This window comes from Takifugu flavidus, chromosome 13 (assembly GCF_003711565.1).
Source record: "Takifugu flavidus isolate HTHZ2018 chromosome 13, ASM371156v2, whole genome shotgun sequence".
Classification (NCBI taxonomy): Eukaryota; Metazoa; Chordata; class Actinopteri; order Tetraodontiformes; family Tetraodontidae; genus Takifugu; species Takifugu flavidus.
Window position 1 is genome coordinate 4,069,124 of NC_079532.1, and position 15,360 is coordinate 4,084,483.

At 45.0% G+C, this 15,360-nt stretch overlaps 1 protein-coding gene across 6 annotated transcripts in view; it reads right to left on the minus strand.

Annotated features, from left to right (window-relative positions):
- The window catches only part of tln2b (talin 2b), a 57,509-nt gene that overhangs the window by 2,482 nt on the left and 39,667 nt on the right, over positions 1 to 15,360 (minus strand). For 2 of the 6 annotated variants that reach the window (XM_057051771.1, XM_057051772.1), the window contains exons 34-57: positions 14,762 to 14,905; positions 14,399 to 14,584; positions 14,162 to 14,302; positions 13,450 to 13,631; positions 12,764 to 12,896; positions 12,549 to 12,650; positions 12,293 to 12,463; positions 11,565 to 11,711; positions 10,571 to 10,672; positions 10,339 to 10,458; positions 9,757 to 9,903; positions 8,606 to 8,772; positions 8,220 to 8,403; positions 7,695 to 7,820; positions 6,386 to 6,502; positions 5,727 to 5,912; positions 5,268 to 5,375; positions 4,318 to 4,423; positions 3,263 to 3,268; positions 2,672 to 2,796; positions 993 to 1,118; positions 852 to 914; positions 600 to 782; positions 398 to 523 (exon numbers count right to left, since the gene is read on the minus strand). In XM_057051771.1, the coding sequence (XP_056907751.1) occupies positions 398 to 523; positions 600 to 782; positions 852 to 914; positions 993 to 1,118; positions 2,672 to 2,796; positions 3,263 to 3,268; positions 4,318 to 4,423; positions 5,268 to 5,375; positions 5,727 to 5,912; positions 6,386 to 6,502; positions 7,695 to 7,820; positions 8,220 to 8,403; positions 8,606 to 8,772; positions 9,757 to 9,903; positions 10,339 to 10,458; positions 10,571 to 10,672; positions 11,565 to 11,711; positions 12,293 to 12,463; positions 12,549 to 12,650; positions 12,764 to 12,896; positions 13,450 to 13,631; positions 14,162 to 14,302; positions 14,399 to 14,584; positions 14,762 to 14,905 (3,198 nt within the window). The remainder of the gene's footprint in view (positions 1 to 397; positions 524 to 599; positions 783 to 851; positions 915 to 992; positions 1,119 to 2,671; positions 2,797 to 3,262; positions 3,269 to 4,317; positions 4,424 to 5,267; positions 5,376 to 5,726; positions 5,913 to 6,385; positions 6,503 to 7,694; positions 7,821 to 8,219; positions 8,404 to 8,605; positions 8,773 to 9,756; positions 9,904 to 10,338; positions 10,459 to 10,570; positions 10,673 to 11,564; positions 11,712 to 12,292; positions 12,464 to 12,548; positions 12,651 to 12,763; positions 12,897 to 13,449; positions 13,632 to 14,161; positions 14,303 to 14,398; positions 14,585 to 14,761; positions 14,906 to 15,360) is intronic. The other 4 variants (XM_057051775.1, XM_057051776.1, XM_057051774.1 and 1 more) reach the window with 4 other exon arrangements.

Below are 15,360 nucleotides of genomic sequence, written 5' to 3' on the forward strand. Positions count from 1 at the left end.
TACTCTATGAAGCAGAACTTTCATCATCTTTCCATTATTACTCCACCTCCCCTTGTTGCTTGTAGCTGGGGTGCACCGGCAGAGACAGGAAATCAATCACTGTGGAAGAGGAGTGGAGCTTCCTGTTGCTCCCTGGAGTTTTGAAAATAAGACACTCTCCTCTTTACTTTTTGGGAGCAATAAAAAACGGGGTTTTAAATCCTCATGAGATGTTTTGTATCCTTGGGTGTGTTAAAGCTCCTAGAGTGTTTATCCACAGTGCATCAGCACAGCAGCAAAGCAACATCAGGATTGGCTTTTTTTTTTTTTTGGTTGTTTAGGACGACGTGAAAACATTCCTCCAAAGAGTAAAAACAGCTTTAGGGGAAGTTCAGAATTCCCAGTGAAGTCGCCTCACCTGAGCAATGCCTCCAACAAACTTGGTCTTCACCACTACGCTGTCATCTTCATTCTTGTCAAAGGCTGCTTTCTGAGCCGCCCTCACCAGGTTGTCTGAGGCCCGCTTCACCGCGTTTCCGGCAGCCTTTAAACGCATCATGTCAAAGTTAGCGTGTGCCACGCCCTTGGACAAGTGCACCAAAACCATGTTTCTGCATCACCTGTAGTCTCCTCATGGCCTCAGAATCGTGGCTGGCCCTCACCTTACAGGCCACCAGCAGCTGAGCGGTGGAGGCCGCGACCTGTTTGGCGGAGCAGATGAGCTTCTCCTCGCTGGCGTGGCCCTGCACTGAGGCGTTCGCTGCCTCGCACAGGTTACTGGTGGCTGCTGCTACCATACGCGCCTGTGGAGACCAACATCATCACACCAGTTCTATTAATCTGCAACCAAACAATAATATGAAGGATCTTACAGCTGATATGAGACCCTGAGACCACTGTCCATCGTCCTCTGCATTGGATAAACTGGAGCCCACCTGGAACAGACATGAGAAAGACGTTTATGTTCCTTTATAATTAGAATTTTAATTGTAGGAGCAGCCGTGTCGACCGACTTTGCCTTGGGCCACCAGCTCTCTCTGAGCAGCCGACGCAGATTTGACGAGGGCGCTCGTCGCCGCGGCGATGGACTTGGCCGCCTCTAAGATCTGCTCCTCGAAATCCAGCGTCTCATCAGCCTGCTGAAAAGAAAAACGCACGTGAGTTCAGATGCAAAATAATGGAGCGCATCATTATTGGGACTGAAACCCTCAACAACACACATATAATCAACTTTTTAGAAATCTACACTTGGAAAATTAAAATTACTATCTCTTTAGTAATGGCGCCCGACTTAATATCTTTAATGGTAATCACTGTGCAGGCCTTGGGCATGATGTTCCAAATTATCTTAATCCATCTAATTAAGGTTTAATAGTTTCCACTCACAAAAGTTGTATGTAGATGCAAGACCTCGGGCTAAAAGACTGAGGCTAAAAATGCTATTATGATCATCACAATGCACCGATTTAAAAAATGAAACAAACAGTCTGTATGTGATCGACCTCCATAAACACATAAGGCACACGTGGCTGGAGACAGAGCGGGACACTGTAGGAATATGTTTGATATATAGTTGGACTGAATAACAACCTAATATATCAAACATATCAGACAGAGCCCTGCAGAGAAGGCTTCCAGTTCTACAACGGCTCAGAGGGGACAGGGGGACGGAGGCAGGGGGGGGACAGGCATGCTGGGTGAGCCCTCAACCTCCTCTAGGACGGAGGGACAAATGAGGGAGGAGAGAGGAGAGGGATTAAAAGGGAAGGAAGAGGAGAAAACAGTGATTTAGACAAACAAAAATGATGTTTTACTATTTTACTTATTCATATATGGGGAGTTCAAGTGCGGTACTTTTATAGCCCTCACGAGTAATTGTTCATAAGTTTTTCCTCTTCTTTTTAGACGAAGATTTTTTTTCATGTATTTAAACACTAAAAAAGCATTCCTTTATTGAGTCACCAGAGGGAGACACTAACACCTAAAGGAGGAAAAGCCTTCCTCTCACTAATCCTCTTTCATAAACATGTGGAATTACAGTATGAGACAGAGAATTATTAAAACGGGGGTACGAGACAGTCGCTTTATAGACGGGAAGAGGCGTAGAAAAGGGTAAAAGCACTATGGACACAGGAGGAAGAGGAGGACTAGGATCGAGCTATCCGGTCTCCAGAGACGAGGAAAGACACACAATCATGCAACATGGATGTAATTTCATTAAAGATTCAGTATGTCCATGTTCTCGCATAAATACGTGAATAGGTTGAAAAGGCGTCTCTTTCTTTAGCGAGACAAAGGAAACATGTCCAATAAGACTGAGGCCCTCTGCTCTGGAAAAAGGTTACAGCAGTTCATCGCACATTTGAACTCTTTCCAGCACAAGCCTGATGAGCCGGCTGTGTGATTGTGTCTCCTGGCAACACAAATCAAAATAATGTCCCGAGGTGCCTTTGAAGAAACTTTTCCAAGACTCAGGCTCTGGATTAGCAGCCTGAGTCATTACAGCATGTGTAAAGAAGACGCCTCTTTCTCTCCTTTAACGACTTTGAGAAAGCAGCAAGAATGGGTGAAAAGGGTGACAGCCGGCTTCACCCTTTTCCTGACATTGGCTCATGTCGGTTCGCCAGATTAATGTGCGTGTATGTGTGTGCACGTGCGCGCGCGGGTGTGTGTGTGTGAAGGGCACGTCTACCTTAGGCTTGGCTCTGGGTTTCAGCTGCTCTAATTTTTTGGCGGCAGCCTCGATGGACGTTGCTGCTCCCAGGAGCTCCGTCTCTGCGATCACAGTGGGGTCCTGGGGATCCACGCACTCCGACCCTGAACGGGAAGATCGCACGTCTGCACGTTACTTCTCACATCTTAGCACGCCACGAGACCGACCCTGTTGCTGCTCTGACGATAACCGGAACATCATCCAGCCATTTTGTTTTCATGCTAATTCCCATCATGCAACGCTGAGGTTTAAAACATCCCCTTAACTCAACGCGCCGAAATGTTGTCAAAACAGAGACGGCAGTGCCTCACGGTTAAATAAACCAAAAGGTGGAAGAAACGTGCGTTTGATGGATCATTGTGCTTTTATGTGTTTTTAAGTGCCCATAAAACAGAGCTGTTGGAGAACAGCTTGGTGAGGCAGATGGAACAATGTTCTCGAAGATTACGCTGAGCTCTGGGGAAATCTGTTCCGCACCCCCACACCCACACCATAGCCGCCGAATCCCTCGCCCCCTCCTGACTCCATGAAAGTGATCTGGAGAAACAAAACACACCGCATCCCACTTACCTCCATCTGAGGCAGCAGTGAGAGACAGGGGGAGAGGGAGGGACAGAGCAAGGGAGAGAGGGAGAGAGGGAGGGAGGGAGAGAGCACACGGGACATTAGAGAGGTGAAGTGGATAGCCCCACTGGGTCTTGGGCTGTACCCTGAAATCTAATTCCTACCAAACACAATCTATTACTCCTGTCAGAGGCAGCAGCCAGAGCCTCTTCTGGAGAACACTTTGCGGTATCCTGGTGTCATTAGCGTCCTTTGGAGCTTAATTTGGCACGATTTGCACGGTAGTATGATTACAGAATTGACCTGTCTTTATTGTGGACATGCCGGCGGCTCCCCTCTACTATACTTATTTTCCAGCGAAGAGGATTAGACTGACTAATCTGCAGCATCTCCACAATCCCATCACAGCTTTTTTTTTTTTTTTTTATACATTTTATGAAATTGAATTGGTTGCTGTTCAAAAAAATCCTTCATGTCAGGTTGGATTCTGCAACTGAAGCATTCTCATTTTGGTCCTAAAGATGCCAAAACATAAACAGTAAAGACTGCATATTGAGGCCAGCTGAGGTTAAAAAGAAGTGGATTTCTGAGCATGAACGAATCAATAGCTCAGAGTACACACTCATCTTTATGTTCAGTCTGGACCAGAGCCCATCTACAGAGTGCAAGACAGCAAAGGGAAACTACCGGTATATCCTTCTTCTTTTTCCTGACTCCTTTTTTCCCAAAAGTAAACCCACACAGCTTTTCCTGCACATCCTGCACTATCTTAAGAGGTAGGCACTCCCCACCACCTCCACCACCAAGATACAGGATCCATAATATGTTAAATATTAAATAAGCTGCCACTTTCACACAGGATATACACTCCTTACAATACGACAGGCCAACATAAACACATACTATGGACACACAACATACACGCGTGTTCACCAGCCCACAAATAACCCCGGCAACTCAAAGATGGGAATTTTCACTTGTATATAGTATAAGAATGTGTGATAGTGCATGTCAGCTGTGTGTGCGTGTGTGTGTGTCTGTGTGTGTGTGGCCTCTCTCACCCTTCATGGCCTCAGCAGTCTGAATGAGCTCTGTCACACAAGCTGCCACATGCTTCGAATGTACAGCCAGCTGCTGCTTCTGCTCGGCTGTGGGCTTCTGCAAGACCTGTGATCACACACACACACACACACACACACACACACACACACACACACACACGTCCAATGGCTTGGCTTTGCTCTTTTGCCGCATCATGTACAGCAAATCAGCTAAATCTAAAAACTGACTCGTAAAAAGTAATTAAAACTCCTTTTGATCTTTCAGTGATTCAAGGTCACCTCGACTGTTTCTATCACGTTCAGTATTGCTAAAGGCATCTGGCTTTTATGGGTGAAAACAATTTAAAACTTTATTTTTACAGTGGCTGTCATTAAAAGATGTCAAAATCTGTTCCACAAGGGCGAGCAAACAAATGCTTAATGGTCGGGCAACAGGACGTTCTGTAGGTGAGTTTGTTCATGTTTACTTGATTGTGCTTTTGTGGTCGCTCAGCTTGCTGAGAGACAACATAGCAGGTTTCATCCTGACGGAACCGACACGATATAAACCAAAATAATTATCGGGAGCAATTGACACGAATTAGCCCCTCACACATGTCGACACATCGTCGTAGCCATTGAACAGAACGCAGACAATTGGCTTTTAATGAAAAACAATATTTACTGATTAATTTGTTGATTTATGTGCTAATAAAAATAACTTTAGAGGTGGGCGACTTGTTTTCACATCCTCCAGGGAAACATTCCAACTACTTTTACTAATGATTGCTGCATTTATTTGAATTTAAACAACACAACAGTAAAAACAAGCAATGCCAGACTGGAACTGATTTTTTTAAGTAGCAGAGGAATCATTATAGCATTAGATCTTATAATTACAAGATTTCCCAGGATTCCGGATTCTGTCCTGTTGCAGCAATTCACTACAGGAAACGTGGCTGAATTCTGACCTGCAGGACTTGTTCCAGAAGGTTGATGTATCCAGTGGTGCACTCAGAGCTGTACTGCAGGGCCTTGCTCCTCAGTTCCTCACTCACTTCTGGGTGGAAAGCAGCTTGCTGAAAATGAAGTGAAATTGACCAAAATCAATTCTGGACCGGTGTTAATGTCATATCAGTAGTCTCAGTCACAACTCACATCCTTGATGTTAAAAGATAAATGAAATCGCTCTAACCCGTGCTACAGATTTTAGTTTTTCTTAATAATATTGAAGAGACATTTCCGTTGAAGGTCATGTTAATTGGTCTGACTTTGCAACATTGCCCCAGAAACAGGAGTCACTACCAGCAGGAGAAGCTGCATAAAAGCAGTGGAGACTCTAATGTCCTATCTGCTCTCAGCAGGCTGCGTTCTTTGGCAGTCTGGTGATGTTTGCATGACGGTTCTGGCAGGATGATGAGGATTAACACCTTGCAGGTAGCCAGCATATCAGAGATGGCTTTGCGGCTCAGGTTGGCCGTGGCGATCACGTCCTCCTGCTGAGCCGAGTTCCCTGCAGCCACCGCCTTGGCTGTTGCTGTGGTGATGCCCTTGGTCATTCGGGTGAACTCCTCAGGTGTGGTGGACTTCTCCGGGACGTCCTTGGACTGAAAGAGCTGTAGGGACGAGAGTTTGACAAACACAGAATGCACAGATATGTAACACAGTTGGTGATGTGTTTAAGATCCTTGTATCTAAATCTTCAGAGCATTGCCAATTTAGAGAGGATGGCAAGCTGGGTAAAATGAACACTGTGCTGAATGTAGGTTTTGCTGCATTTCGAGGTTAACCTTCGTCTTTGTCTTGGGTGTGCTCCCTGATAGGGTTAGCATCAAATTGCTAAAAAAAGCAAACTCTTGAATCGTTCTGCCTTTCTCCCTCTCTCTGCCAGCACCTGTGACTCACAAACTGATAAGAGCTGTGAGAAACCACCAGGACCTGAGAGGGAAGCAGGAAGGAAAGAATGTGGCCAGATAACAAAAGAAAAAAAGGACAAAAAGCTCTCCTCTTTTTGCAGGGAATAAAAGACACAGATATCACCGACCCTGTATGAGCCAGGTTAGCAGGAAGGCCTGCGAGACGCCCTTACCGTCAGCTCCTGCTTGATGCACTCGATGGTGGCCTCTAGTGCCCTGGTCCCACGGGTCGCTTCGTCCTCCACTGCCTTCACCGTTTTCAGAAGAGACGTTACGTTTGTCACCATTACCTGTAAAATAAATGAAGATACTCACAATCCAACCAGAAGGGGGAGCTCTTCCTCCTTTACTGCGTAAAAGAAAAAACAACTGAAAAATAAAATTGTTTCTGACCTGGCTTTGGTTGCAAGTTTTGCTAGTCTAATTAAAATTAAAACTGTTGAATCAGATGATTTACTTAAGGTATTACAGTTTATTTACAGAAAAAGGATTCGTGTTTTCCTTAGAGTGTTTAGGATGGAGGTCTCTGACAGGAACACCAGGGGATTGAGGGGGTCTCTTTTGTGACCATATGTTAGATGAGCAAAAACCTTCCGTCACTGTGGGTGGCCCTGATTCTACTTAGATGAAAAGAACACGTGAAACCCCACGCAACAGACAGGATCACATGTCCCGACTGGGATGTCAGCCTTGAGAAAATGACACAAATGAGGACAGGACATTTGCTGCAGAGATGTAAGACTCTGCCTTAGAAAGCCTGATCTAAACACAGCGTCCGCAGCTGCAACAAGTGAGGAGCGATGAATCGCAGCTCTGATTTGTATTCCACAGCAGCTGGCAGGTGAGAAAGCATTTATGACTGATTGAAAATGCATCTTTTGCCTCAATCACAAGACAGAAAATAGAAAATTGCATATAGAAGAAAAAGAAAGGGTTTTGAGAGTGAGAGTCTGACACTGACTGCAGCGTCAGACTCTCACTCTCAAAACCCTTTCTTTAAAAAAAAATTGAAATCACATTTCCATCTTTCTGTTATGTTTCATTAACCCTAATTCCATCTTCATTGTTTCACAATTTATTTCATTATGCTAGCAAAGCGCTAACACTCTGGACCTTGAACCAGGCTGCAATAAATGTAATGAGACTAAATTTTGTTTTGAGTGGTGGAGTGTAAATGGGTAATGTGACAAACTGAATTGTTAGGATGTGATTTATATTGATCAGCCTCTGACGGCTAGGAGCAGGAACCCGGGAGACAAAATGTCCCTGAGCTCTCTCAGTACCTCTCTCTGTCAGGGATGAGACATTGTCAAGTGGAATCTAATCACACGCAAAACACAAAAACAGAGCGCTTTCCAGATGCTGATAGGATTCGTTACATCACTCCATCTTGTTCTTGACACATCGAAATACAGAAACAATAAAATGAAACACATGTCGCTCCCCCCTGTGAGCGCTCATTGTGTCCCTCTGTTCCTATACCTTGGCAGCGCTCTTCAGCTGATACATGGACGGGTCGTCGGCTGGCTTCCCAGCGGCACATTTGGTGGCGCCGATGAGTTCAGCGAGGGCCTTGGCCACGTCCCGCACCGCGTTTATCAGAACCACCTGAGGAGACAGAGCCGGTGTGAATGCAAACACAATGGTCAGAGTACAGGTTTATCTTCAGGACCCTGGGGTGAGGATTTAACACCGGAGCCCTTATCGCTCCCACCTTTTTATGATAGCTTAGCCTTGGGAGAAGGTAGAAAGAGAGGGATGCATGCAGGGTAAAAGGCAACACACAATATGTATCAGATGAAAAGGCAATTACACGCAGAGGCCTACCTGCATGGAGATAGAGGAAGATGACTAGCATTACATAATAACACAATAATAAAGGCTTATAGTGGCAGCTTCAATTTGAGTGCAGCTGAATTAAAAATTAATAACTGAGCAAAGAGAGAAAGTGAAGGACACAGCTGTGACAGCCTGTGGCGGGTGGGGAAAGTCTTATTTTTTAATCACCTGTGTCTCTGGGCCTTCAGAACCCATGCTGGTGGCTCCCAGTTTGACCACCTCTGTCAGCTGGGTGATGGTTTTGGCCGAGGAGTGAGCAGCCTGGGCCAGTTTCTCCTGGCTGGATGCGGCTCCAGCAACCAGCAACTTGGTGTCCTCAACCAGGGCTTTGGCGGTCTTCAAGATGCTCTCCCTGGGGGACGGGACACACGGCATTACTGAAAGAATTCCACACCAATGGGTGTTAATCACAAAAGGTTTTGCTTATTAAAATACGAATGTTGAAATGCCCAGTGTCCTTCAGTTTCCCACTGAAAATGAGAGGTTTGACTTCTGCATCAGTGTGAGCGTTCAGTTCCATGACACCAGTTAATCTGTTGCCCCTTCTGTTGCACCTGTGATCAGCGAAGGAGTCTTCATTCTCGGGGTTCAGCGTTCCAGCCGAGGCAAACATGATGGTGGTGTCCAGGTCAGCGATGATGCCAGAAACAGCGCTGGCGGCTGTGATGCAGGCTTGGGTGCCTTTGTTCCCGGCCTGCAGCGCCGACAGCACCAAAGACACCTGCAACAGGCAGCATGCTTTAACTGCTCCAGTACAAAATACTTTGTAAATGACGCAGAGAGCAAGAAAATATCACTGAAATACACTGTAACACGGGAATTAGTGCCTCCATATCACACATTTCCATGAAGAATGTGCCAATAACTCTATATAATACAGAAAAAAAACCAAAGCACATGTATTTGAATCAAACACAATGTCCACAGAATCAGCGGCACTCAAAGTTGGCCTCAGATTGGAGTCAAATACTGCTGCTGAGCAGCATGGTTCCTCACTGCAACAGCAAGGAAACATTAATATTATTAATAACTGCACAGTGTCAAGAGATCAAACCCCCATTACCTGCACGGACGGTGCAATAATCAAAAACAATAACAGCGATCTAAAAAAGCCCAGGTGAGATGTAGTTTTTGAATCTGCGACAGTTTAGAAGTGAGGCTGAAGCTAACCGCTGCACATAAACATTCATGAATAATAATTAAAATGCAAAGCAACCCTGTCAGCCACATCGTCGTGCAAAAATATGCACATCTGAACGGCTTTGAACACCTTGGGGTTGCAACCAGCTGAAGCCTCAATTGCTTCATATAAGTTGTTGTATATTGCAACTGCACTAAGCCATGCATGAAATTTATTTCTATAAAAATGCTAATGGTAAGAAATGGCCGAGATGAAATACGGTGACAGCAGAAATAGCCAGGAGTTCTTATTTTAAAGCAAAGCTGCTCCCATCGAGCTGTTAGGTTACAGTGACCATCTGTCTCTTTTCAGACCAGTTGGAAATTTCAATTCAAAGAAAATACATTAAAGAACAATTAAAAACACTATTAAAACCAGAAATGTGGATCTTGCTGCAAAGATGATGCAAAATCTGAAATACTAGCCAAATCTGAAATAAATAAATAAAGACACACAAAAAATGTGCACTAAAAAAGTCATTTTAAAATGTTGAATAGTTATTGCTGGCATGTTTCCATGATGTACCTTCTCCATGACGGCTCGGGCACACTCTATGAGCTCTCGCTTGGAGAAGCTGTCCGTGGGGCTGAGCTGCAGAGCTCCAGCTTTCTGGACCATGTAGATGCAGCCGTGGCCCAGCTCTTGTACCCTGGTCTTGATCTGAAAGCCAACCTGAAAGCACAAGCAGGTCTCGCCTTACAGCTCATCACTTAACTGCGCGATCACGTTCCCAAACCGGGCCGTCTCTCATCCAGTGGGTGGACAAAAATTTCAAGCACCCTCAGACGGAGATTATAAGCACTAACCCTTAATTTCCAGCCTAAGAGTCACGGGTGGGTGGTACTTCACCATAAGCATCCCTACAGGCTTATACAGTATTAGAAGCACAGTGTCACCATGGTAACCCAAAGGCTTTTTTCAACAGCCTGCGGTATAGAAGGTACCGATATGAGCTGTATGCTCATTAACGCAATCTTTCACACACTGTTGTTCAGGGACTAAATCAGTTCCGAGTTGTCATCTCAGAATGTCTAATTCAAACAGGGTAACACATCTATACTCTGAATAATGCATCTATATACTGTAGGGTGGAGCCAGGCATCTCACCTCCTCCGGCTCTGCAGTGGCTGCAGCGAGGCGTCCTTGATGGGCCAGCTGCACGTAGTCCACAGTCACCTGAGAGGCAAGGCCACCGAGCTCTTCGGGGCAGGTCACTGACTTAGTCATCTGTCGCAGAGAGGACATAACTCATCAGCATGGACATGTTCACGTCTCCGATACTGCTGTTGTTACTTTAGATTAGAGCTCTTCTGGAAACAGACAGAGAGGGGACACTCACCATTTCCTGTGCAGTGATGGCGATGGCTTTTGAGAACTTCACCATGGTGGTCTGGTAGTCCACAAAAGAGCCCTCCGGTTCAGGGGGTGTTCCTTCGTCCACCTGGGAATAGCAACCAAACTCATATCATTCACGTACGTATGTGTTTTCACTACTACGGCGACAAGACATTTTCATTTTGCAAATCATTATAAAAAGCTTTTCAGGCTTGTTTAATTTTCTTAGTTATAAAAATAATGGTCTTAAACAGTTTAAAAGAACTGGTGTTACAGATTGATGGATTAATATTGTGCCCTTCATGCAGAATGTTCATTTCCTTAATTGCTTTGAACATTTTATATTTGCAGAGACACAATGAGTATAAAGATAGTGATAGATGGAGATGGTCAGCACTCATTAATATAAAGGAAGTGGTCTGATGGATGAGAGGTGTGTGGAAGTTTTACACAGTAGTCAGCTATAAACTGTGATTCAACTTAACCAGTAAGGACAAGATATTGTCAGCTATTTACAAGTAAATTATCAAACACCGACAATCCTAAAAGCCAGGATTGTTAGACAGAATAATCAGGGAAACTTCAGCATCAGATACAGGGTCACAATGAGGTTGACTGCATACTTTCTTGTTTTATACATGAAATCAATCAAAGCATAACTGAGGTTTCTGGTTTACAGGCAGGGGAGGGAGGGATGGATGGATGGATGGATGGATGGATGGATGAGATGAAAACATAAAGGCTGTCGTCACAGCTGAATTTAATGATCTGAGTCACAACGTTGCCAAATCACTGAAATAGCAGCGTAAGTGACAGCTTACATCACCCTGTAGGCTGTGGATTTAAAACTTATCTACTGCACAGCTAATGAGAATCCCTGGCAAGGACACTTTCAGCATCTCTGAACGCTCATTTCAGACGAAAACGATAAGCTATCTCTACCTGACCTGTAATCTGCTCCCGTTAACAACCTGAAACAGAGACACACCATTACTCACCCTGCCCATGGCCTCGGCGATGGACTCCACCATACCACCGACCAGGCCCACTTCGCTGGCCGCCTCGTTCAAAGTCACCATGATGTCATCCACCGCCTCCTTCATGAGCTGCGCTGCTTCTGCGATGGCGTCGTGGGTATGAGACGCCTGGGGGACACAGTCAGCTGATTGCACTTTCTGTCAGAAGGACATACATCAACCTGACACAACAGCATCTCTTCAGCTGGTGAGGCCTGTGTCTCATTAAAGGACACGTCACTGGGCTTGGAGCCCTAAAGCATCGTTCCCACGGCCAACGCAACACAGCAGTAATATATTATGTCTCCAAGCTTAAAAAAATAAGAGGAGGAGAGCGCGCTGATTTATTTGCCTTTAACTGTGTACACAGACTAAAAGTTGCCCAATTAAAGTCTGCAAAGTCAATCACCATGCCTCCATTCCCCAAATGTTTGCTCTCCTTGAAAAGCTCTTGATTCAGCGGCACAGGTCTGAAAAAAATGTGTGTGTGTATGTGTCAGACGATGATGAGGAGTCCCCCATGAATGTGACTCATATCAGATGTGATCATCAGTTAAATATCAATTTCTGCAGTGAGGTCAAAAGGTTGTTAAGTTCAAGGTTTGTGTCACATTGATAAAAGAGAGTAAAGAGAAGTAAAATACCTCACAAATTAAAGTTAAAAAACAGACATCTGAGGAGGCTGTAAATGCCCCTTGAATGATGAATACCTTTAGGTTTCCTCCTCCTTCTTTGGCAGCGTAGAGCATCTGCAGGGCAGACTCGGCCAGAGTCTTGCTCTGGTCCAGGATGGTCATCTGCTGTTGGTGGTCGTGCAGCTTGGAGGCCAGACCCACCGAGGCTACAATCAGCGGCTCGAAGTAACTGGCCAGCTGGGTTACCTGGAAGAAAAGCTGTGTGAGTAAAAAGAACAAACCACCTCATTTTAATTATGAACCCACTGGGGATGTAGGGTTGTACCGGCACCTTGTGTCCTAGCTGGGCAGCTTCGCCTCGGGCTGCCGTGGAAACAGGATCGATCAGATGTCCGATCTCCTGTACGGAGGATGTAAGCTGCTCCTGCAGTGCCTGGTTGGTTACAGCAGCAGAGAATTATGTTATAAGTCACAGCAGAAAGACTTCAGATCCCATTAAGGTCTTTCTTTCAGACAAGATAAAACCAGGAGAGTACTTGAACTCACTTCCATTGAGATATCATCTCTGCAGGGCAAGGTCTGTCCAACTGCAGCGAGGGACGCTTGCTCAATGTCCCGGATGCACTTATTGATGTTATCGATGGAGTAATCACACTCCCTCTGCCCTGGTGCCTTGTCCCTATTATCAGAAAGATTGAGAAATAATTTAAATGCACAGAATTTCACTTTCCTGGCATAAATCTGATCCAATTATGTTCATATCTGGAGGCTAAAATACAAACAGAGACAGGACCAGCAGCTCACTGAAACGCAGAGCACCTTTATTTTGTTACATCTGAATAATTATTATGTATTTTTTGACCGGGGACATCTCACTTACTTACAGTCCTCATCTTGAGCGAAGAAAAATGTCTATTGGCAGGAACTGAATGCATTTCAAAATAAATTTAAAGCCTTGCTGCAAAGGCAAGGTCATAATCTAATGAGCTATTCTGGGCCTGAGCTGCTGTGAGAATATAGAACGCATGTGATGGGAGGATGATCACATTGCAGATATAAGTGGGCGGGGCACCGCTGGGAATAAATATGTGGCTCTCAACATTGCTGCCATACAGCTGATGTATATCCGGAACCTTTTATGAGCCAGAGGGAGCTTTTACATAATGACCCGCTATAAACTGATACAGGATAATCCTGCAGAGACAGATTTAGCAGATGGGATTAATACCAACCTGATGGAGGTGATGAGACTCTTGATGGAGTCTGAGACGGTTCTTGAGTGCCCAGCTAGTATTGACCATGTGGGAGGGTCTTTGGGGTTGAGGACCAGCGACCGGGCTGTTTCCAATAGATATGTGGAGCTGTCTAACATGGCACGGGCCGAACGCACTATAGGCTCCTGGGCTGCCGAGCCCTGTGAAAATGCAAAAAGTTAGGAAGATGGAAACAAATGTGCAATAAAACGTTAAAAACAAACCGCTGCATCAGCGTGAAAGAGCTGTAAATTTATCTCGACTACCTAGGAGTGATCAAAGGTGCAATCAAAAGCAGGGGTGGGATGAGAAAGACAGCTTCACCCACACGCAGGAAGAAACACCTTCAGTCTTTATGACTGGAGTCGAAGCCTCCCTTGACAATTAGATTAACAAGCTGAAGATTAGAGAAGCTGTGCTGAGAAAAGAGCACCGTTAAACACTGGCCTCCTGGAGATTACAGCCATTAAGCTTTTAGTAGCCTCTGTGAGAACTTATCCTACTAAGATTGAAAAATAAAAATCCACCGTTCTTAATTTTTACAGGTAAAAGACAAATTTGTACCCCATTTTCACTGTGTGGAACTTTCTGTGCTGGTTAAAATGGTCTTATTTAGAGGATTGAGTGCAGGATGCACGCTTTTCTCGACTCGAGATTTGAAGCTGAAGCTGGCACGAAAAGTGATGAACACCTCATTGCTGATCTGTGCTGGGATGCTTGCAAACTCGGGGTTGTTGGCAAAGGTGGACAGGTTTTCAACAGCCTCCAGGAGTGGCGTCGTGGCAACACGGCACCTGTTTCGGTTCTCCTCGGAAAAATCTGCATCCGAGCCCTGAAACGAGAGCTCGTGTCAACCTTTGCGAGCGCAAATTCTTCAAGCACTTCCAACTTTCTGTTGATCTAAAAATAAAACAAATTCACACTCAACATTTTGATCGCTTGGGGAGTTGACCTTGATGGTTTTGACAAGGTTGGCTGTGGTGTTGGCCACCTCTTTGGCCGACTGGACAAACTGTCGGCGAGCCACAGGGTTGGAGGTCTTGGAGGATGCCAGGCGGCAGGCGTTGCAGAGAGCTGAGGTGTGCTTGGCAACGATTGTAGCTGCCGACAGGACCTGATGTACAAATAAAGACCCAGAAATAGTAAACAGCACTGTTGTAAATGAGACACTTGCAGGTGCTGGCATTCAGGTCAATATTAATGGTTTCAAACTTAATGAACCATTTAATTAAATGCACTCAGGCAAACGAAGGAAATGGTGAAATAACAGTTTTGAAAAAAGATCTCCTACCTGTGACGGACTACTGGCTGGGTCTACTAAGTTCTGGCAAGCCATCTGTATAGCCTGGTGAGCCTTAGCAAACTGGATGGGATCCACCAGCCCCTCATAGCCTGACTGGCTATTTGGGTCGGACACACCTACCAGGTAAGAGGCCTACAGAGAAGGAAAAAAAAATTCTGCATCAGAAATTTCTCTTTTATTATACTGCATACAGACATTAATGCCAACCGCATACGAACTACAGCACAGGGAATACGAATGTGCACGTCTCTCGACAGGAAACGTCACATTAAGTCGCATTAAGGTCCCGGTGGCCTCTTCCATGTGAAAAATCTCAAATCAGATTTATGTCTGTCAAAAAAATGCACCAATTGCACTAATTTGGATGGAGTTTAGCATGTGACTGATCTGGATCTTGAACCACGATCATTACCTGAATCAGTTCTCATATTTGGAAAAAAAATAAATGCAATTCAAAAATCACACAGATCTGAGTGTCCAGCTTCGTCTGTAATCTGGAATTTGAATCCATTTATAATGACAGGTTGTAATACCCTAATATTGATGGGGTCACTTGGATGCAATAACCATCCATGTAAGAGATGAGA